The sequence below is a fragment of the Pithys albifrons genome, chromosome 6 (assembly GCF_047495875.1).
Source record: "Pithys albifrons albifrons isolate INPA30051 chromosome 6, PitAlb_v1, whole genome shotgun sequence".
Lineage (NCBI taxonomy): Eukaryota > Metazoa > Chordata > Aves > Passeriformes > Thamnophilidae > Pithys > Pithys albifrons.
Window position 1 is genome coordinate 57,091,051 of NC_092463.1, and position 23,226 is coordinate 57,114,276.

At 37.8% G+C, this 23,226-nt stretch overlaps 1 protein-coding gene across 1 annotated transcript in view; it reads right to left on the bottom strand.

Moving 5' to 3' along the window:
* The window catches only part of SPON1 (spondin 1), a 185,442-nt gene that overhangs the window by 139,766 nt on the left and 22,450 nt on the right, over positions 1–23,226 (bottom strand). The window contains exon 3 of the mRNA XM_071559033.1: positions 12,067–12,200. Coding sequence (XP_071415134.1) covers positions 12,067–12,200 — 134 coding nt within the window. The remainder of the gene's footprint in view (positions 1–12,066; positions 12,201–23,226) is intronic.

The window sequence follows — 23,226 nt, forward strand, 5'->3', positions numbered from 1 at the left end:
GCTTTGAAAATTAAAAACACACAATTATCAGACATGCTGATGTTGAGGGTGTTTCGAAAACTTCGATGTGTCCTGAAACCTTATGCTGCTGTGGTATGTGAGATGACATCTAGAGAGACCTGGCTGATCCTCTACTGAAATCAATTACCAGCTTCACTTCCACTTTATCAGAAGACAATCACAGCCTGAGTTTCTTGTCATGCATGAGTAGCCACTGGACAACTTGAAAACTGTACGGACAGCACTTAAAACTTTATCTCACTAAGCAAAGTGGTTTACTGAAAAAGACAATGAAGAAAACACATATCCAAATACCTGTCAAATTTGTCTCCTCTTTTTGTGTTCAATTTTATTTTATTTACTTGCTTGAACAAAGTTAGTACTTTGTGAGAACTGTATGTGGCAGAAAAGCAGATTACTATTATAAAAATGGAAAGAATGATGAGCCATTTGTGTTTCTTTATTATATTGAGGACAATGTTTTGGCCACGATTAACTCAGAGAAATTACAGAAGTGCCTGCTTATTACTATTTTGTTATCTAAATTGAATCTGATGAATAAGACAATTTCTTTATCAACAATCATGAAATGGTGATACCTCAATACACGATGTCAGCTCTGCAGTGTGGAACATTTTTTATTTTCCATACGAGTTCCCTCTCATCACATTCTATTCAGCAAACAACTGCGAGACAACTGCACCAGAAGAGAGCACACCTTTTTTTCTGTGCATAAAACAAGAGTATATTGCATTTTCAGAGAAATCTATGGGAAGAAACCACAGGTAATCTGTGAAACTTGAATGAGCTGGTACATACTAAGGGTGTCATGAGGCCACACACACTGCAGTGAGCGAGCATCAAGCTCATCATGCTCCTGGTGCACAGAGCTGATTCCCTGCCCAGACACAGCCCCTGTGCCTGTAAGCCTGTCCTTGCTGCAGCAAATGAAAACCCAGAAAACATCAAAAAAATCAAGTGTGCTTTCTAGTGCATTGCAAGACTTTAAACTACATTCTGCTGGTGCAGTGAACTGATGGAGCAACAAATCCATTTCTTCGGAAAAGCAGCACAAAAAGCATTCAGGTGGCTGCTGTTCAGGTAGCAAAGATATTTAATGCATGTCCAATGAAGGAGAAATTATAGAAAAAGTGGGTACCTAATTACTGCAAGGAAAAGAAAGGAATAGCCTACCCAATTATTGGTTGGATTTAGCATTTCAATCCTTTCAACAATTGCCTTAAAAAATTGTCAGTGCAGGGAGCAAGAAAGGCTGTCAAACCAGGTAACTAGAAAGACAACATCAATTCCACAGTCAGTTTATACAATGAACAATTCCTATTCTAGTTGTTTTTCTGCCTTTCTTGATTTCTAAAGAACTGCAAAAATACAGATAGATGATTCTTTAAGGAAACAAGTCATAATTGATTTTGTGGTGCTTCACATGAAGGAAAGAATGAAGAAAAATACAGTGTTCAGATTCTAAGACCCTTATTGATATTATATGTCACTCTTAGAGAATCTCTAGCTAATAAATGTAAATTTGCATGAGAATGGAAATACTATTCAATATAAGTAAGGATGGTCAGAATCCAACACATTCTTAATTCAACCATTGGCATTTCATAATATAACACAGCTGTGCTTGAAATTTTAACTGTATAATATGCTCTGCAGAGCTATTCTAGATTTCTGTGGGCATGAAGGCACTTCAGCAAATATTTACATCAGCATTGAAGAAAAATTTGGCTAATATTGAAAAGTTTCCTACAAAAAGGTCCATCCAATAGAGCTTCTTTAATCTGACTGCAGGTTTACTTATATACATTCATAGAATACAAACTTGAAGTACCTGAGCAAATTGTATTATGAAGGAGCAAATGATCAGCAAGTTGTGCCACATTTATGACTTTGTAACATCTAAGAATTGCCAAAGTGTTGCAGGATCAAGGCCATTCACTACTAATGTCCATTCCTTTGTCTGGGTCAATAGACATTTTGAATGATGGAGGATCTCGCCAAGATACTCTCACAGCACTGCTCGTTAAAGCCTCCTACTCACTGGGCACATACTGGATAAAATCACTAAATTACTAAATTGCAAAAAAAAATTCAACTAAAAGTTAACCCTATTATGCCACTTAGCTTTAATTACCTCCTTTCATCCTCACTGTACTCAACTTGCCCTTGCCATGCCTTGGTCTGAAATGGGAATGCCCCAGCCACCAACACCAAGGCTCTGTGGCAGTGGGCCCATTGCTGTCCTGGGTTAATAGAGACAAAAACATCTTTATCTGTAAACCACACAAATAGGATGACATGTTGATTCATGGATAAAATACCTATTTTAAAAATTCTTCCCATTATATTAAAATAACACATTCAGCTTCTGACATAAGACAAATTAGTTCCTTCATGTGAGTTACTGTGCACAATTTCAGTTTATGTGGTTATAAAGCAGCTGATTTAAAACATCCAGTAATAAAAAATGACATTTCTGATGTCATCAATAGTGACTCCACTTTATGCTGTGAAAGGAAATCAAATTTGGCTATCATTATTATTTCTATTCCTTTTCTCTCTTTGTTTCCTCTCAATGGTCTGGAAGTCAAATTAAACATCTGTTTGTAAAATAAACTGGAGTGCTCCTGACAGCTACTGCCGGATGGCAAATGTGCTACAGCTGTCAGGCTCCTAAATTAACAATGATTTGCAGTTACAAACAGCAAACAACAAGAAAATTATGGAGTTGGGTTTTCTTTTTCCATCCCACTACTTGAAATTTATGAAAATGCAGACTCTGCTAGAGACTTAGCCAGAAAGAAATTAGAGTTGACTGTTCTATTTCCCCACTTACTGGGAGCAAAAAAAATCAGACAAAAATCAGATTTCAGTGTAAGAGACTTCAGAGAACTTCCCTCCTTACATGTCTTAAATCCTTTTTTTTTTTTTCATTTTCCTCTAGGATACGTCAATAGATTTAATAATTCATTGAGGATTTATCCTTCTTCAATGTAAATTTTGTCAATAAAGAAAACTATTGAAGAACATTTTCTTGATTTTTCATACATCTGTTTAGATTTGTAAATAGACAAATGCATCAAACTAGCAGACTTCTTCAAAATTTTACTTAAAACGCTTACAATATTTATTACAACTGGAATAGATGACAAGATTCTTTAGAGAACAATGCTCATATTTTTAAAACAAATTAATTTGCTTTTTCCTGTGTTTAGAACTCAGCTGGAGCTCACTGAAAAGTTTCAAGCTCAGTATGATCATACATACATCAATATTTTTGTTAAGAGCTTGAATGACAAAACAGAACAAGCTACTGACTGCAGACAGCATCCAGCTGTAATAGATCCTTAGAACAGTGTTGAGAATCTAGAAGGACCAAGAAATTTGGCATCTGTAATTGTTAAGAAAGAAAAATAAAAGTTTTAAATATCCCATGTATTTTCGTAAAATAACAAAAATTAGAATACAGGTGACTTCTGATCAGCTCTATGCTTGTGTCCACTGTTAACCTTAATAATTCATTTCTCTTGAAGTATTTCTCCATAAAGTCTGCAGAAAAGACAATGATGATCAAAAAGAGATCTGATAGCAGTGTCTTGTCATAAAGTATGCTGAGCTTTCCTAAGGCCTGAATTTCTGCCCCACTGCAACAGTAAATGGATTTTTTTTTTGTAGAACAGCTTGTTTTACAAAAGCACAATTGTGAAAAATAACCATATGGGCCAATGAAAGTAACTGCAGGTTACTTCAATTCACCACAAAATGTGCAAGAGCACTGATTTTTATTTTTTATAGTATGAAACTATCATAGGCATTTTCAAGGTACAGCATGAAACAGTTAAAAATATTATCTTTCATATTAGGGCCATAACTTCACTCCCCCTGTCACTAGAGGAAAGACCACCATCCTTCTTACCCTTGATTCTCATTGTTTTTCTATTGCTTTGCATTCTCGAAGGAATAAACCCATCTCTGAGTAGGAAAACCATTAAGCTGCTTTGCAACACTGAGCCTTTGCCAACAAAACAGCATACGAATGAATCTAACTAGATTTTATAGGATTATTATATTAATTGTGCTATAAAAAAGATTATTTAGAAGAACACAAAATTACAAGAAAATCTATTTATAGCACTTTCCAAACTCCTGCGCTCCCATTGTGAAGTTAAAGAAACAATATTAAATCTGCAAGAAAATGAGAGTGAAACTGATTTTTCTTTTAAATGCAGATGTGTCAGTAGATCCAGGGGGCTGCCACTGTATATACTGAAATGCAAATATGCTTTTTACATCTAATATTAGAGCTGCTATAACTATAGAAGCGGTAGAGAAATACAGAAAGTAATTCTTCCTAATCCAAGTAAACTTTTGGAGGGTGTTTAAGATATAAAATGAAATATAGGGCTGTAAGATAGTTTCATAAACTCTTGTCCTATTCTTTCTTTTAGGTTTTTATAAATAGATTGGTGAAGAAAACATCTAGATTACTTTTAAGGAACCACAATAGTGCAATACTAATACACAAGCTTTTCTATACTGCAGAGGTTTATAAAGAGTCACTGGCCCCTGGTTGCTTTTAAAACACAGAGGCACTGAGAAATGAGTTGAGCTGAGTATAATAGGTGTGAAGGACAGGAACAGACCCAAATTACTCCCTTCCAATCTGTGTCCCCAGCCCTTGAAAACTGGGCACAGTTCTGTTACAACTCCTAAAAGGGAAGCCCAGGGAGAAATGAAAGCACATGACAAAACTGCATATGGAAAATCACACATTATCAATATATCAAAGATTGTATTAGTTCTACGGACTGTCAGAATGTATAGAGATGTCTTAGTCTGCTACCTTAATTGTGCAGAAATACACAAAGTATTTATATAAAATATTTTATTTAAGCTATGCACAATGAAATATTAAGCTGTACTGCTATTGCTTCTTTCAAAAAATGAAGTTCAGCAACTACTGGCTGCTGTTGTGTGAGAGTTAACTTGAAAATATTTTTTTAACTATTAGTACAGAAATTGTGATAATTTCTTTGCATGCAGAAGACTCATTAATTCTACTGGGAAAAAAATCAATATAGCTATTTATAATATTAGAGGTGTTATCTCCTGTTGTTCCATAAACAGATTGTTACCGAGAGCTCTTGCTGGGCAAGGAAGGCAGGTTGTTCTCTGCATTTCTTTGGCCATCCTGTTTAGTCACAATGGAAAGGTTTTGGGAAATGCTTTACACTGGGCTCAACTGCTCCACTGTGAGTGGCCTAATAAACAGGTGGAATTGTTGGCATGAGTTATTGGGACAATCACACAGGAAGACTGAAAGGATAAAATGGAAAAGACTGAGTAACAAATTTGATATCCAGTTCAAACACCAGGGATTTTTTGTTGTTAGTTTTTATACTTTGAATATTTAGAGGCACAGTTTTATAGTGCACTGCTCATAGCTCTTCAATTGTGTACTATGAGCTACTGCTCATCTGCTTCAAAATACTGTGATTTTTCAGTAAATCCATGAATCCCCCTTAAGAAGAACAACCCACAAGTATTTGGGAATCCTAAAAGAGTATGTAAGATCACCATATTCCACATGTTTTGTAACAAACAGGGTGCATTTAATGAATGCATTCCATGTAAAGCATTTAACGAAACTCCCAAATAAGTGTATGGAAAAAGACTTGAGATATATTTTAATAAGGTAAGTAACACCCCTCCCCCCCAAAAAAAAAACCAAGAAAAAATTTTTAAGTTCAACTCTGTGATCCTCTACCAGATAAATATATTACAGGTATGCGTTTATATACACACACACATATATATATATATATTGCTTCCATATCACTGGCAACAGTTCAGATGCTCTGTAGCTTTCCCCCAGTGTAAAGGAGTCTGAGTGATGCAGACCCACACTGGAGCTCATTGACAACTGGATCTTCTTTGTTATGGGAGCAAATTTGTGCACCATTATTTTTGTGAGAGTCATAATATCAGCACTTTTACTGAGAGATATTAATTCTGAAATGCATTTTAATTCTATCTCAGTTTAGCATTTAAGATAAACACTCCTCTTACTGTGGTGTTAAGGAGTTGGTCATATGTTGATTTACACACCACAGAGCTGCTCTTGTGGGTTTGGGGTTTGTCCAGATGCCTTGTGCTGTTTCTGGACCAAGGATCTCATCACAAGTTTTGAGTGTAGAGATGAGATTTGGCTGCATAACAAGACAGTTTCAGGATGTATATGGAGTTATGAACTCATGGAGTTTTATGACATTTAGTTCTTGTTTTAGTCTCTCCAACATCATCATATTTCAGCACAGTGTTCACTCAGAGTGACATGCCAAGTGACCTGAATGAACATAGAGCTTGAAGTTACAAGGAATCAAAAAGTAATATTCAAAAAGCTCTTAGTGGAGTCATTTGCCCTCGGAGAAGCTTGAGAGCAAGGACTGTCAAAATCCACATGGAGGCTGAAAACTGAGGGCTGTATCCAAGGCCTAGTCCCATGGACTAGAACTGAACAGCACAACTATCTAAAAGATTTTGCCAATACATACTTTCTATACACTACATCTGTCATAATTGTTCTTTAGAAGATGGTGATTCTTTAAAATTCCTCTACTCTCTGATCAAATACAAACAAGATCCAATGTAACTAAAATCATGAAATCAACTACAAATTCAGAAAAACAGTAAGTTCAACATTTTCCCTCAAAAATTGTAAGACATTTCCCTAGAGAGGGCTCAGAACACATTTCCAGAAACAAATAGCAGAGACTCTACGATGAATACAGTGCATTTCTGCAAGTAGCAATGGTAATGCACTATTTACAGAGACCAGATTTTAATTTGTTTGTCTAAGCATGATATGTATAACAAAAATAAATAACTTGACAGCAAGAACTTTTGCTACATTCACCATACAAGGCAGACGAGTTGCCTGAGAACTCGATTATTTCAGGAGCCAATTAGAGAACTGTGCTTTCTCTTCTAATTGAATATAACTTATCTGCATGTGGCCATCCTTTACCACATTTAACAACTAATCTCAGACTCAGTGAAAATCACCAAATGCTAGAGGAGAAAAAGATAATTACTATCCCTCAGTACTTGACTCCTCATGAGGTCTATGCCAGCTGACAGACATATTTACTTAATTTGGATATTAACAAGATTCTCCCTATCATCAAATTTTAATACATAACAAGCTAAAACAATTTACAAAATTTTCTTCACTCTTGTATTACGCTGCAGAATCCTAAAGGACTTGCACCAAACTGTTTGTTCTGCATTTCCCATCAATTACAGGGGTCAGCTCTTTACGCACCTGTTTCGTACCACACACAACTGGGACACTACAATGAACCAGCCCAATCCAGGAAGCTGAGGCTCAAAGTGATCTAAAAGAGGTGATTCTCCATCACTGCTAAGAAACTTCCAATAAACATTTGTCCTTTTTTTGTCAATGCTGTAAATCACTATTTGAAATCCATATTTAAGACCTTCCTTTTTAAACAAGATAAATCTCCATTAGTTGTTTTCCTTTTAATATACTTTCTGAATATTAGCTGCCAGATAAAAAAATGCATGTGTACTGTTCCACTTTTTATTAAAAGTAGAATATACTAAACCAAACATGACAATCTACATTCAGAAAACAAGTTGGGCTTTTTTTAAAGCTAAACCAGTTTTCACTCATTGAATAAAATATTAAAACAGACTGACCAAGACAGGGTTCAAACCCTTGAAAATTTCTCTACTTCCCTGTGATGATACAAATACCATCAGGCTCTGTCACTGCTCCATTGTCTATGCAATTATTTTTTATATAAATTGTGCATCACAAAAATAAACATAAGCATCTTTCAAGACAGTTTTAACAGTAGGTTTTCAAAGATGCTAGGAAGGAGATGCATTCTGGAGAGCTCAGAAATCTAGTGAATAAGCTTTAGAACAGAAACTTTTATCAGAAGATGAAGGAAATGTGAGCTGGTCCTCCCACACCGACATGTGGCAATCACAAGAAACAAGGGAAAGAAAACGGAGATAGAAGGATGTTGCACTGCAAACATGAAAACAGGTAGACTGCACACAGCATGATGGTTTGGAAGGGTCCAAACAGACAACTGTAGCCAGAGAAGCAATAGAGTAGTAAAAACTTTCCTGCCCATGCTGAGACTTGGGGAGCTCCTGCAGCTCGCACAGATGCTGAGGCAGCCAAGTGATTCCTTATTGCCAAGTATGACCAAGTGCATCATGTTCATTTATCTTTAAGAACTTCAGTTCACACAGAAAAACTTTCTGTTCAAGTACCTGGTGCTGTGATGGGGTTGACTGTGCTGTCTGACAGATGACAATCAGTTCTATTCCCATTAGGTCATTCTTAAACTCAAGTTGCTTAAAATTGTCTTGCAGTGTCTGGGGCCCTTCCCAAAGCGAGAGGATGATTCTCTAGTTCATCCATCTGCAGAAATCCTTTTAAAAACTGCTGTGCTGGAGAGTCTCTGTACCTTCCTGTAATTGGATTTAGCTGCACAGTGTTCTGAGCACACACCAGATGAGTGGAAAGGGGTCTTCAAGCTTGATGGTCTCCCAAGCAGCGTGTAACATGTAAGCAAAGTCTTTTACCCTGTGTCTTCAGTGCAACTCAAGCACAGGCTTAAGTGTGTGGCTAAAAAGAGCCTCAGATATCGTTTGCATCCTGGGAGCACATTCAGTACTGGCAGTTTAAGGAGAGACTGAAGGATTCCAACCTCTCACTGTCATCATTTAGTGGGAACAAAGAAAAGGGATGAATTATTCTCAACTAAGCAATGACAGTCTAACATCACATGTTAATCCATTTCCTTCTTTTTTTGCGCTCCCAATTCTAAGTTTTTGCACAGAAAGAGATGTTTTAGAAAGCCAGGTAGTGATAATAATGCAAATTCAAGTAGGTTTATTCTCCTAAACTTTGTGTCTTGCAGTCCCCCAGGAAGCCAGCACTGCACACATGTGCTCATGCCAAATGATTGCACATCTCTGACTGAGCCCTAGTACCACAGACTGCCATTTGTCTGTGTCATTTTATGCTGCCTGTCACACCCAAACTGAGCACATGCACTGCATGCTCACAAAGCACTGGGAAGACTACTGGCCAAATCTGAGCAATAAAATGGTTCTATCAAAGGTATCAGACTTCATAAACTCCAGAAAAAGAGCTGTTCCCAAACCTCAGTACTAGTCCAGGAAAAGCTTCTTGGAAGAAGCTCTAGACTTAATTATACTACTATAAATCTAAAAAATCCCATTATTTGGCACTAAAACTGTAATAAGCTTTTATGGATCAGCTATGCTTAACTTATGAATACGTTTAACTTTTCTACATATTTAAGTCAGTAGACAAGGACAAAGTGAAAAAGAACAGACTCCAAAATGCTGCCATTCTGTTTTGAAAATTCTAAATCAAAAGTATCATACTATCCATGGTCTGAACCACGTATGTGTGGATAATAAAAAAAAAAATACTTGCACACCCATCATATATAGAAGAAAAAAAATACAGAGGGATTGTTTCCTCAGAATTTTTCCACGGAGAGTTTGGACTTAACTATTCAAAACATTAACTACTTTTAGACTTCTGCTTTTATCATATAATATTATTATAAGAATTGCATCCAACATTTCCGTGCTGTTCTACCGGAGCTGAGAAATAAGAAGGTTCATAAAGAATGCTGACTGCAAACTAAGTCAGATGCCACCTTCTTTACAAACAGAAGAGAAAACGCAAATGCTGTTCATGCCAAAAGGCCATCAGTGATTGCTGTGTGGGTGCTATGGAGGGATACACTGTAGGAAGACAAATGCCACGTTATGATGTTCATTTCTGGCATCAGCAACTCTTGGCAATGGTCACTGTTCCATTCTTTGTTCTCAGGAGTGTAGTGGTTACTTACCCTCTTAGGTCAATACAGCAATCAGCGGTAATTTTTCACATAATTTTTACTGGAAAGTACTTAATTTCCTTTCACTTTTCAGCAGCACATACACACCAAAGATGCCCACAACAAACTGTAAACAGGCAGTCATGACACCAAAATTTTTCTTTCCCTGTGAACCTAAACTTCCAAGATGTTCTTTTAGCTTCCCAAACAGATTATGAAAAATGGTGACAGTCAGCTAATCTAACTCTGCATTGGTACATCAGTGTCTCATTGGCACTACTGATGGATACCCAGCAGTCTGAGAAGTCACTCTGAGTCACTCTGTACGTTTGTTCAGGCAGTAGCAATTCATACTTTCAACTGCAGAATATCAGAACTGCATTCTGGAGCCTCTCTTGACTTTTCTGCAAGAATGCAAATACTGCCCAGAAAAAGATTGATGTCAAACATCCAGCATGACCTGACTAGCAGAGAGGAGAGAGAAGAAACACTTATCAAGGTCCTGCAGTTGGTGGTACTTCACTGCATTCCTTTGCTGACAAAACCCAGGCAGGCTCCTGAGAACCAACTTAGCCACAAGTTTCAGTGATAACAGCATAGGTCTGGGTTAATTTATTTTGCTAATTGCAATTCTTGTGTTGTTGCATATCATTACTGGATTAAAGGTTAAATCTTGTCTCTTTAAAGGGCTTTATGAAACATCATCACCTTATTATTACTTTACTTAAGTAGTAAGTCCCTTAAGCAATATTTATTATGCAGCTGAGAGAGGGGCAGTCCTGAGGGGAAGACCAAGGAGCTTTACTGATAAACGGCTTAGCAACACTCAAGGAATCTTCTTGATTGCCAGAGGAACTCTCAAAAAATTCCATCCATAAACTTCCAACACAACGAGTCTTGCCATGCAGCAAGCAGCAGGTTTCAGATTCACTGCAGCTTGATGCACAGCTTGCCTCTGCTGAGCTCAAGAAAAGGCTCTAAGTGTATTCTTGAACCGCTTTAGTACACATTAAACCAGGTGATTTTTAAACAAACTTATTTTACTGACACTGAGAGGCAGCAAGTAGAAGTGCACTGCCAAAGATTTGAGAGGGTTCCACTGCCAGTGTCAGAGCTGGGACTGGATCACCCACAGAGATGTGGAAAAGGAGGTTTTCTATCTTGAGCCCCTCAGTAAAAGGAAGCCCAGAGAGAGAGCAAAGCAGCCACGGACCTTTTTTGCTGGTGGCAATTACAAAGTCTGTTCAGAAATCAATTGCCATTTTAATATCACATTTTCCTGAATTGGTCTGGACTGTCTTCAGCATAACCTTTGTGACAGCATTTCCTTAAAAGCCTAAACATGTTCTGTGTCACTAAAGGCATCTCCAGCAAAGACAAGTCTCTTTGAAATTCTTTGTTCTACTGTAGGACAAATCTTAGCAATTTCAAAGGCTTCTCCCAGACATGGATTCAAAGCAAGCAAAGACATCCCAGTTCTCCACGCCTACCTGACCAGTCTCTCCTATTAAATACGGCAAGCCAAGTCTTGGGACAGGACATTTCTCTGACACTCTTCATAGTTCTACAGACCAATGAGTGACCCTAAAGCAAAGAGCACCTACATGGTATTACCTTTGTCTATTGCTTAAAAAGCCAAATGCACATGCTAGTGTGTAATAAAACATCAGCAGATGATCACTAGCTCTAAAATGAAAGCATTCACCTCTAAACAAATAGATCTGCTTTTACTGATAAAGGTCCATTTAGAAAATCCTCACCCCATAGAACATTCCTATTTTTCATCTCAAGTAAGATCATGATTTTTATCCAACTCTCAGCCAGATGGATCCAATTTTTACCTTAAAAATTGAGAATGCTTTTTAATTTATATGTGAAATCAATGGCTGAGAGCCTAACAAGTTCAATTACAGTTACTGGCTCAATGCTTACTGAAAGCTTGGAGTAACTTTTGAATATTTAGGCTTTAAATTGCTAACATTTCACTGTGCAAGTACAACTAAGCTTGACCAAGTATGTCAAGGAGAAAAAAGAACCTAAAAACTCCATTAGCTCTCAATCCAATAAATACCAGACTTATTAACTGAACTTTAATGATTAGTTTGATGTGCCTTGCAATACTTACTTCAGAATCACACAGCCTGTCCCCGCGGGAGGAGCCGTCCAAAACACCTGGATGCGTGTCCTCCTCCGAGGGGTGCTCTCGGTCACAGCCACGGGGCAATTGCTCATGAACTGGGTCTCCTCTTCATCTATGATCTGGGGGAATTTCAAGAGAAGAATGTCAAAACATAAGGACATACACAGCCTGTGTCTCTCGAGTATGTTTTGTCAGTTCATGTTTTCTTCCAGTGGAATATTTATAATACTCTCTGCTTAGCTCAGCACTACTTCAGTGAATTTATTTATAACATGCAGATTGCTCACTGAATTGAAAAGGAAAAGCTCACTAGATAAAGGCAGAAGAATAATTCAGTTCAAGGTATAGAGAATCCAGACCTTTCTGAGCATGGCTGCAAATAATCTTTTTTGTAGATCCTGATTACTGAAGCTTCCTGTAAATATTAATGAACTGAAAATAATATTTTTTTTAAAAAATACAACAGCAATCAATTGGTTAGGACAGATTGAACAAGCTAGAGAAGAAGGAGTTTCAGTTCATTCTTTGTTTTCTTTTTAAACTAACATTTGTTTAAACAGTAATATTCTTAAGGTACCAAAAACTCTCCAGGCCAAAAGAAGTAATATGTGAATCATAATGATTTATAACTCAGAGTTCACTATTTAGCCCAAACTGCAAACATTTTGATTTTTGATTGATTGATGTTCAACAGGAAATTTGAACCACAGAGGCTGATTTGGAACTGGTGTTCTAAGGATTTTACCCCAAGGTGTCATGACAAAATAGCTTTTTCACAACATATGTGCTTTGTGGGTTGTACTTTAAGCCTTCTGTTCACCAGATCTTAAAAAAGTTTTGGGAGAAACTGCTAAGTTTTATTTGAAAACAGCCAGTGCTGTGATACTGCAAAATTTCTCTTCAAAATTGCTCAGTGTTCCCCTTTTCACTCCATGAAGCTGCAATTCACACCCAATTGGGTCCAGATTCAGGCAATGAATTACAAACCTCCCCATTAGAAGAAAGAAGCTCTATCAGTTTATAAGAGTATTCAACTCAGGAGGTGCATTTTCAGAAATCTGGTTCTAATAAATAACACACACACACATACTTTTATTGGATAACAATAAAAAAACCCCTCTGCCAGTAAACAGAAGTTTAAACAAACATTTTGACAAAGAAATACTACTTTACATTCTAAATCAGTGGTAATATCTATAGTTGCAGCAGATCTGCTTTAGGGAGCAGCCACGCTCTTTATCTCACCCAATGATCCTGCCAACATTCCCAAACATTTTCAGCTAAGCCAACAAACACTTCTGTATTTCTGTGGCAGAATGAGGCAGCACTGGCCCAGAGGAGTGCTAAGAAACTCTCTTTAGCTGGTCAATAGGGCAGTGGTTAATGAGTTTTAAATTTAAAGCCATTAATATTCTCCAAGGTTTTTAACGCTTGGTAGACCCTGTGTAAGCAAACACAATGCAGACGTTTGCTGGGGTTTAATTACCCTGGAGCAGTGGGCAGCATGGGATGCAGTGCAGGCTTAACTGACTGCACAGCTCCACTGCCACTGGATGCCATTTACTGTATTTAACTGGAGCATCAAGAAACCCCTAAACTGCACCCTTGGCCATCAACTGTATTTATTTTGTCTGCCTTACTCCTACAACAGTAAAACAAAGAGATGAAAGTGTCTACTTATCTCTCAGAAGGGTTGTCTCAACTACTCCAGACTATATCAATTGACCTTTTATCCATATCTCAGTAATTCACTCTCATTCAAAACCCAATTCTGGTGGAAGCTCTTAAAGAAGAATGGGTGATTTTATACTATCTCATACTCAATAAAATATTTCTGCTCATTATACAAAAGCAGGGTAATTCCCATTGAAAAGGCTCTTAGAAGGACATCAGAAAGTTCTTAAAAAGGTCAGCTTTTGTACAAAAACCAGAAATATTGCAAATTACTGTACAAATTACACAAACTACACGTTCTCTTGTCAGATGCAAAATGCTGCCCTAGTATAAACTCACTTTCTCAGAGAAAAAGCTTTAAAAATATCAGAGTATCATAGAATCAGTTGGGTTGGAAAAGACCTTCGTGATCATCAAGTCCAACCCTTGGTCCAACTCCAGTCCCTTTACCAGATCATGGCACTCAGTGCCACGGCCAATCTCAGGTTAAAAACCTCCAGGAATGGGGAATCCACCCCCTCTCTGGGCAGCCCATTCCATTCAGATTAAGATTACAGAATTAGAGGTGAGTATAAATACAACTGAGCAGATACAAGCTCTCCAATAATGACCAATGAAAAACTTCCAAATCTAGTTCAGCTCTTGCCTGACACACATCCCATGAATGATGTTTCTTGGGAAACCCAAGGAAAACGAACCCATGCTCTCGGAGCACAGACCTGCTATTTTCAGTTAACAAGAACTTAAGTTACCTTTATATCACTAAAGATCATTCCCCCCACAGTCACACTGTAGATCCATCCATGATGCGTTTGCATGGTAAGTAAATTCTTGTCTCCAAGTGCATCAGTCCTGCTTTTTCCTCCAACAATGAATGGAATGACAAGGAACACCAAAACCAAACCCAATAGCTAATACTTAAGGAAGGACTTGTGAGCAACTGTGAGTAGTTGTTACAAGTTAAATTTATGACCACTACAAAAGCAAAACCTAAAATACCCATTTAAATTCTAATATATTGGAGCACATCCATGCCCTTTTCCCGTTGCAACAAATGAACACAGAAATGCAGACGTATTTTGCACTTCTTTTACCACCTAATTCCTGGCACTTAGCAAGTAAAGAATTTTCTGCAGGAATACAAATGTCTATAATGAAGCAATTCAAAAGTTCTGGTTGCATTTTAGAACGTAATCCTGGGAGAGCAGGAAATGGTTGAGCCTCAAGGCTACATCACAATTTCCTGCATCACTAATCATCAAAGCAGAAGACTTATGCAATGAGTGTCTGCTGGAAAAATCTGACCATAAAATAATGTCTTCCAAAAAGTATTCCTTTGAAGAAAAATTAGACTGAAGCTTTCTTAATAAAGACTCCTAGTGTAGACAGAATACAGTACAACTCCCCTAAATTAGTTGGAAAGGCTCAAACGCCAGTTGGTTTGAGATGATTAAAGTTATTTTATGATACATTATAAAACTGAGAATTGTCCAGATTCTAGGAATTCAGATAAATATAAACCCATCTCAAACACACTTGTTAAAAAGAGGTTTGGGGTTTTTTTCCCCATAACCATGGAAGTTCAATTTTTTTATAGAAAGTTCTTAGAAGTAGTAGGAAAGGGCTTATCAATCAATCCTGATTGATAAACAGGATTAACAAATGACACAATATTTTAGGGTGGTGTGTGCTATTATTCCACTCACATGTAGCACAGGAGAAAAGCAATAGCATCCTGGCCAATTGTGGGGGGGAAAAAAGATGCATAATACAATCCTGATTTTTCTTCTGGAATCAAGTCAGACCACAGGCGTGAAGGAAAGAATTGGCAGGGGAAAGGCACACAGATTAAAATGTAGCATTTGCAAAACTCTATCTTCTAAACCCCAGGTTATCTGTAATAGGAATCCTTACATTGTCAGCAATGGGCCAGAAAGTTAACCACATGTTGGACACAAATCCTAAAAAAGAAAAAAAAATAAACACTTGGCCAAAGAATCTGAGGCCGCAGAGGGAGGGAACTCTATGTGATTAATTCTTTCAAATCCACAAATGCAATGACGCTGACTTTTAATATTCTATTTTGTTTTTCTTGTGGGGTTTTCTTTTTGCTCATTATGATTGCAATATTATTGGGTCAATTTATTCCTTCAGGGAAACCAGTGTAAATCCTCAATGGGATTCTTGGAGTTAACCAGGATCTGAACGAGTGTCACAGCAAGGAAAATTTGGGTAAATCTACAAGCACAAAAGTAAGGATATGACATGGGAAAATTTATCAGCTCCAGGTTCAGTCTTGCATTCTCTGCCTTTTGCAAACACTGATAAAGTTTGAAGACAAGCTTTGGGTGTTCCTGAAAAGCAGGACTGGATAACTCCTTAGTTGTTAAACAGAGGAACAAGTGGTTTTCTCAGAACTGGAACAATTCATGCTGAGTGACAGAGCTTGTTATCTGTTTCTGATTTCTATAAACTGTTAATCAAATCAACAAGGCAGTTATCCTCTCTAACAATAAATTTATATCAGTATTTAATTTAAAAAAAATTCAAAGTGCTACACATCACAAAGAAAGGGATTAGTATTGAGTACAAAAGGAGATCAAGTTACATAAATCCTCTACTGGCTTGTGTCCACTTCCTAAGTTAAAACCACTGGCTAGGATCTTCAGCACCGTTTCTTGTTCTGTGGACACATCATCCCTTTCCACCCACTGAAACAGCTGCATTCTGCTGGAACAACTGAATTAATAATAAAAGAAAAAAGAACATAACTCAGAGTTCACCAGATAAGCGTCTTTGTCAGTTCTCTTCTTTGGAAGAGCTAATACAAAGTGTGACTTCCAGAGAGTTGCAAAACTGTCTTCTCCTTGAGGAAACTTTCCAATTATAAAAAGAACATTGGGTCTACATAACAGTAATAATATTTGGCCTTTAGGGATTAATCTAGAACAGAGTTTATTATATGGAACGTAAAACTAATGATGTACAAAGCCAGTTTAAAAAAACTTACCTCAAAGATATGCTTGACATAACCATATCCTTTGACTAAAGGACACATTATTTCCTTCAGAGTCTGTGCTCAGAATCAGAAGAATCAGAACAGGGACTTTAATGCAGAGTCAGTAACCAATCCTGGCGCAGACTATAACTGAAAGCTGCACAGAACCCTGAGCACTGCTGGGCTCTCAGTAACATTTGCCATCCTTAGCAATGCACCCCAGGCTGGAGCTGCCTGATAACCAGCCAGTCCCAGGAACACTGAGAACAGCACAGACCTGTGGAAGGGAAGCATTGCCAACATACAACTGCAGATTATCACTACCTTCTGGTAACTTCCAGCATGAGCTTTATGGAGATATCCCACAACATTGTAATTAGAAACCAAATTTAGTTCTGCAATCATTACATGAGAACAGACTTTATCAAGTCAAGATGAAATGCAGTAGAAGACATGATGGTAAGTTCTATGTTCTCCCTCTACCTGTCCCTCTACCTGCTTGTGTTTCATCCCAGTCACAAGGTAGTAAGAACCATGGGGGATGAATGAGGGAGTGGAGGGGAAATGCCCCTTCCAGTTCCACAGAGAAGTATGACGCTAGGCAGTCAGAGCAAGCCTTTGAAGTACAGTAGGGAAAGAAGAGGAAAAAAAATAAGGATTTATAAATTGCCTTCCAAGAAATAAAAACTCAAAACAAACCAAAATGCCAAATCCACAACAAAACAGAAAATGAAACACCAACCCAAATGTTTGTATGTTCTTAAGAAAAGTAACTGAATTCTGCCCAGCTGTCCTTCTCTTCTTTAAAAGAAACAATTGGAATAACATTTTCATTGAAAAGAAAGGCTAAATTGGACGATCAAAAGGGGAAAAGCTACTGAGATAATCCTGTCTGGCAATCATAAGCATGTCCACAAATTTTTTACAATCAAGAATCTGCTACATGTTGCTCTTCAGTCGAACCAAACCTAAGAGCTCTATTTTACCTGTGCAGGGCAGGCAGCAGGGGCTATTCTCAGGTGCAATTCAAACAAAAAGAGGAAGAAAGTTCTGTGTGACAAGAACCTGAAATGCACTGAAGACACAGCCCTGTCAGCTTTTACACTGAACAGCCTTTTCTGCCTGAGACTGCCTATGGACACTCCACAAACCAGCTGTTCCTTTTCTTCTTCATTTATGTATGAAAAGAGTGAAGGGATGATGCAGATCAACATAAACAGATAGCAGTAATTTGACAGTATTTAGTAAATGTAAAATGTTATATTTGCTATCTTCCTTGCTTTTGAACCATTATTCATTACCTTAAAGTTGTAACATGTTGAATTATAAAGCTTGCACTGAAGGCTTATGCTTGTAAAATTGAAAATGGCCATGTAAGTAAGAGCTGTCCATGAAACTCAAGAGATGAATGAACATGGATTTTTGTGAAATGAGAAAGTTTTCATCTAAGTGGTCACTAGGAGTGGACTTAAGGTCCAAAGTTTCATCTTTGTTTCCCGTGAAGTTTTCTCCTTGACTTCAACATTAACATCTCTATGAAAAGCGTTTGGCACATTGATCCAAGCTACTTTAGCAGATTAAATTAATAGGGTTTTTTTGACAGATAATCCAGCTTTTCCCAGATAACATTAGTTTTATAATCTCTAACAGAGAAACTACATTAGGCACAGAAAGCTGACATTATTCTCATAGCTATAAATCCCATTGGGTTCCATCAATAACTTTCTTTACGAAGCAGCTACTTTGAACAGGGAAAATCCTCTCACTGCATGTTTAAAAAGGAGTTTGTAAACACTAAGTTCCAGCAGGAAAAGAACAACATCTTTTAAATAGTAACATCTTTTGAAATCCCTTCATATATTCTGGTTTCTTAACCACATCCAATACCATCCACTCATCAGAAACCAGGAATTATTTCAAAGACTGAACTTGTTTTTCACACCTTGGCACACAAAGATTCCAAGTGCCCCAGTTGGCTCTTTCCAAAGAGAGTCCCCTGGCACAGGCATCAGAGCATACAAATCACTCCCAGCATCAGGGACACCAGCACAAGTCAATTGTGTAAAGGAACTTCGGGTGATGTTTTGGACAAAAGCAACGAGTCAGTCTGTTCTTTGCATGACAAACAGCTTAACTTCATTCTCACTGCTTTGTGTCCAGCCTACACAGCTCCTTTTACAACATCTGAAATGAGGTAGGAGGGTTCTGGGAAAGACTGAAAATTTCAGCTTCAAAGAAACAAGACTTTTGGCTCACTTTGATGTATAATTTAATCAAGTTAGACCTAAACCTAGAGTAAATTTACTGAGGTCAGACTCTGCTGACCAATTCAAACACATTAATTTTTGGGTTACAGGTTTTTTTCATTATATTCAGACAGTAGCTAAAAGAATGAATTTGCTTTTCTATGAAATGAGGGGGGGGGGTGTTTATGGTCTAAATATAATTCAAATTGGGAAGCATTAAACAACAGATTAAAAAAGGGTAAATTTTATGTCTGTGAAATGCAAATGAAGACATTTTACTTTCAAAACTCTGTTCCAAGGGTTAGGAAACAGAACTATCCCATTGCAGCCCTAAAACTGAGACTCATGAGGATGGGGACGCAGATCAAGGCTGTGCTGTGCTGGTCCTTAGCTGATCCCCAGGGAACAGAGTCAGCATTAATCAGAGCAGTCCTCTAGTCAGTTCCCTACATGTGAGCAAGGCCAACCCAAACCAGCAGCTAGAGAAAATTAAATCCAATATTAAAAAAATAAAAAATGGAGCACAGCCACTTAGGGTTCTCACTAGCTCCCATGGATTTCTCATTCCTCTCTTCCTTGTAATGGAGAGATTAGAGGGCAAACAGTTCTCCCAAGATTACAAAACCAACCAACCCATATCAGGTAAGACTATAACCACAATAAAGTTAACAAACAGACATGCAGGATTCATTGGGGAATACCTCTACAGAGAGATTATTTATACTCAGTGTTATGTTGAACATTATTTATTTGGCAAAAAAACAGCCAGTATTCCAATCTAGTAATAAATTTTCACAGGAAAAAAACCAAAACTCCAAACAACTTTTGATAGATGATGTCCCAAGTGCTCCAGCCAGGGAGAAACATCACTTGTTGGATGTGATATTGTATAGAAATCAATCTCATAATTTTTAGATAACAATCATTCAAAAGCAGTAAAAGTTTAAGGATTTTGCACATTTTTTGTGCAGTCTGCACAGTTAGGACCTTTCATTCAAGTCTGTAACAGACACATTTCTTTGGAAGGCGAGAAAACTGTTGTGATCTGCTAAAAGTATTTCCTGCCATCTTATCTAGTTACATATAATGCAATTAGCTACCTCATATTAGAGAGCATGTTTCATCTGACTTTCTGGATAGATAAAAGACACTGGAAGGCTGTGTAAAGAAATAAATGCTTTTTTGCAGCCTCACAAAAGGAAGTGATATAAAGCAAAGCAATGTGAATACCAGACGTGACTTGTATTGCTGAGCAACCTTTCTCAGATCACTTCAGAGGAGGAGAAGTAGGGACACAGACACTGAGCTCCTCTTCTGAAAACAACACATTAAATGCTCTGTGAAAACACCCTCATTCATTCACCTTAACAGCTTGTCACACCTCAAACTGGTCTCAGACCTCCTAAATACAAGTTCTTTGGGAGGAGATTAGATATGAGATTTCAGGTTTTCAGCTTGCTCTGTGATGTGCCAATAGCTCAAATTAAATGGAAAAACAGTTTTCAGAATCAACTAGAATTTAAGCCAGAAAAATTCATGGAAGCAATAAAGTTGAGGTGGCCCCCTGTGTACCAACCCTTTGCCTCATTTTCATAGAAAGAACAGCCAGAGATCTCCCAGCTTGGTGCATTGATGCCCACAGAACCCAGGAAGCAGAACAAAACCAAATCTGGCAGAACTGCAGCTTGATGATTGCATCTTTTACACAAGAGTACTTTTCCAGCATTTCCAAGGATTGAGGGACAATTAATTTAAAGGGAAATATAAATAGTGCTAAAAATGTTACTTTGAAAAAAAAAGTTCCTATTTTCCTGGGAGAATACAAACCTTATTTATCTCACAAAAGCTGAGAGCCATTGTATTTAGAGCATGCTCTGGGCCAAGCATTGAAGACTCTACTTCCGATATGGAAGATGTAGGTTCATAAATCCATTCTGAATCAGGCAGTTCACCATCAGTGTGAGATTTACAAAACGAGCAGCCTTCAGCCAGTCTCCTTTCTGAACTGTTCTGCCTCACATATATACTGAGCCAAGGGGAAAACTGTCCTGACAGTCAGGTAATGAAAGCACTGATGTGTCTTCAGATCACTGCTCTCGTTATTTTGATGACTTTCCCCCCAAGTCACTAAGCCAGTCTCTTCCCTGCTGGCCTAGCATGAAGTGTTTAACTACTTTTACAAAGCAGAGAGACTCAAGAGGAAGAGACAGAGTGAAATCTGCCCTGCAACAGACTGTTGCTTCAGGGAGAAGCACGTTTTAGGGCAACAAATCCTCCTCATGCAACCTTTGCTTTAATGGCTCAGACACCGGAAACCTTCTCTCCCCATCCATGCTGAAAACCTTTTGTGTCTCATGATGGATCTCTACTTCTGCCTGGAAAAGTTTTCACAACAAAAAAAAACCAAAAAACCAACCAAACAAACAAAAAATTGTGAAAATTGATATAATCCATTAAAAGGGTCAAAATACTGGTATTTCTTTTTGTAGAGACGAAAGACCAAAGCATCTCCCTCAAAAGTTAATAATTCCTTCAAGCATTGCTTTGCTAGTGCAGGACTGAGATTTGCATCAGTTCTAACAGCGCTAACTTAGCACTTTTTAAATGTTCAATTAAAAATAAAAACCTCTTCCTGCATTTATTCCTGACCCTCACAAACAAATGCCCGTGTTTGAAAAGGGACAAAATAGACCTCAGCTTCCTTCCCAGATCTGGCCTTGTGTTTTGGCTTGTGTGTTGAACTGGAGCTCAGCAGGTCTCTGTCAACCATTCAGGTTCCAGTCACACTATAAGCACTTTGGCTGTGTTGCTGCAGCATGTATATGCATACACACATTTTCATAGATACATAGATAGATATACACACAATCCCTGGCTGAGACAGTCCCTCGTACATGCACAAACACATGCACCTAAATGAAACTCTGACAATACATAAAACATATTGCACACACACACACATTTTATAAATCCATATAGTAAAGAATTCATTCAGATTCTGTCTCAGCACAAACCAAAGATTTATAAATATGCACCTAAACCAACTTCCAGGTCTGATGATAAGTGTACAAAGCCAGATGCAGAGTGCTCAGTGTCTGCTAGGACTGAATCCAGGCTAAATTAGCATTATGTTTACAGAGATGTGCGTGGAAAGCTGAAGGGTTACCTGTGCTGTGAGCAAAACTCAGCGTTTTCACTTTTGCTAAATGCAAATTAAAATCTTGTCAGCACATTTTTAATTTATCAAAACTATCTGAAACTTTCCATACTAGGAGAACAACTTACTCAGTTTCTGCAGCAACTGTCTCTATCTGCCTGAGCCCATGTATCTTTGTTTCTGTCAGTGCACATAACTCTTTGCACAAAAAAACCCTTTATAAATGCTTGACAGCATGTGCCTTCACTGTGCCTAATAGATATTAGTAAGGACCTCTAGTCACTGTTCAAGTGCAGCCAATGACATGTTTCAAATTCAGTAGTCCAGAATTTCTGTTCACCCTGAAAACAAGCTTTAAGCACTCAGTTAATAATTTCAAATAAAAAAAAGCCTGACATTCATGTTCATAATGAAACAATACTGGAGACAATCCATAATCTAATCCTAAATCCACTATTTTTATTATCAGTTCTAGAAAGTGTAGCTAAGAGCAGCCTAGAAACTCTGACCTTGATATCAGAACAAACCACGTGGACTGGGTGAGAGTTGTTACTAATTATTGCATTTCAGTAGTTTTGCAGAGTCTGTGCTAAATGATATCACTGAGGTGCGTCTTCCACTGGAAGTTAATTACATTATTACCTTTTGATAAGATCATCATACTTCATGTTGCCACAGCTGTATATTACCAGCATCCTGAGCAGCATAATGAGCAACACGTAAGTAATGTGAGTGCCAGAGAAATATTTTTTGTGGACTCACACAGAAGACCTGGACCTTTATCTTCTGCCCACATGGGCACCTCTCATTTACATTTCTATGGCAAGGAGCCCCAGGTTTTGTCAATTCAATTTCAAACTCAGGAACTGCCATTTTTATTTCAGGAACAACATCCCAGATAAGAACACAGTTGCAAGACCAGTCGGCAGAAGAGAAAGGAATGTTAAATTTGAGGAGACACATAAAACATCTGATAAGGAAGGAATTTTCTATTGGCTGGTCAAACCATGTACACAGCTCTTGCACTGAAGGCACCTGTGTGTGGCAGGTGCTCCTGCAGAGTGATGATA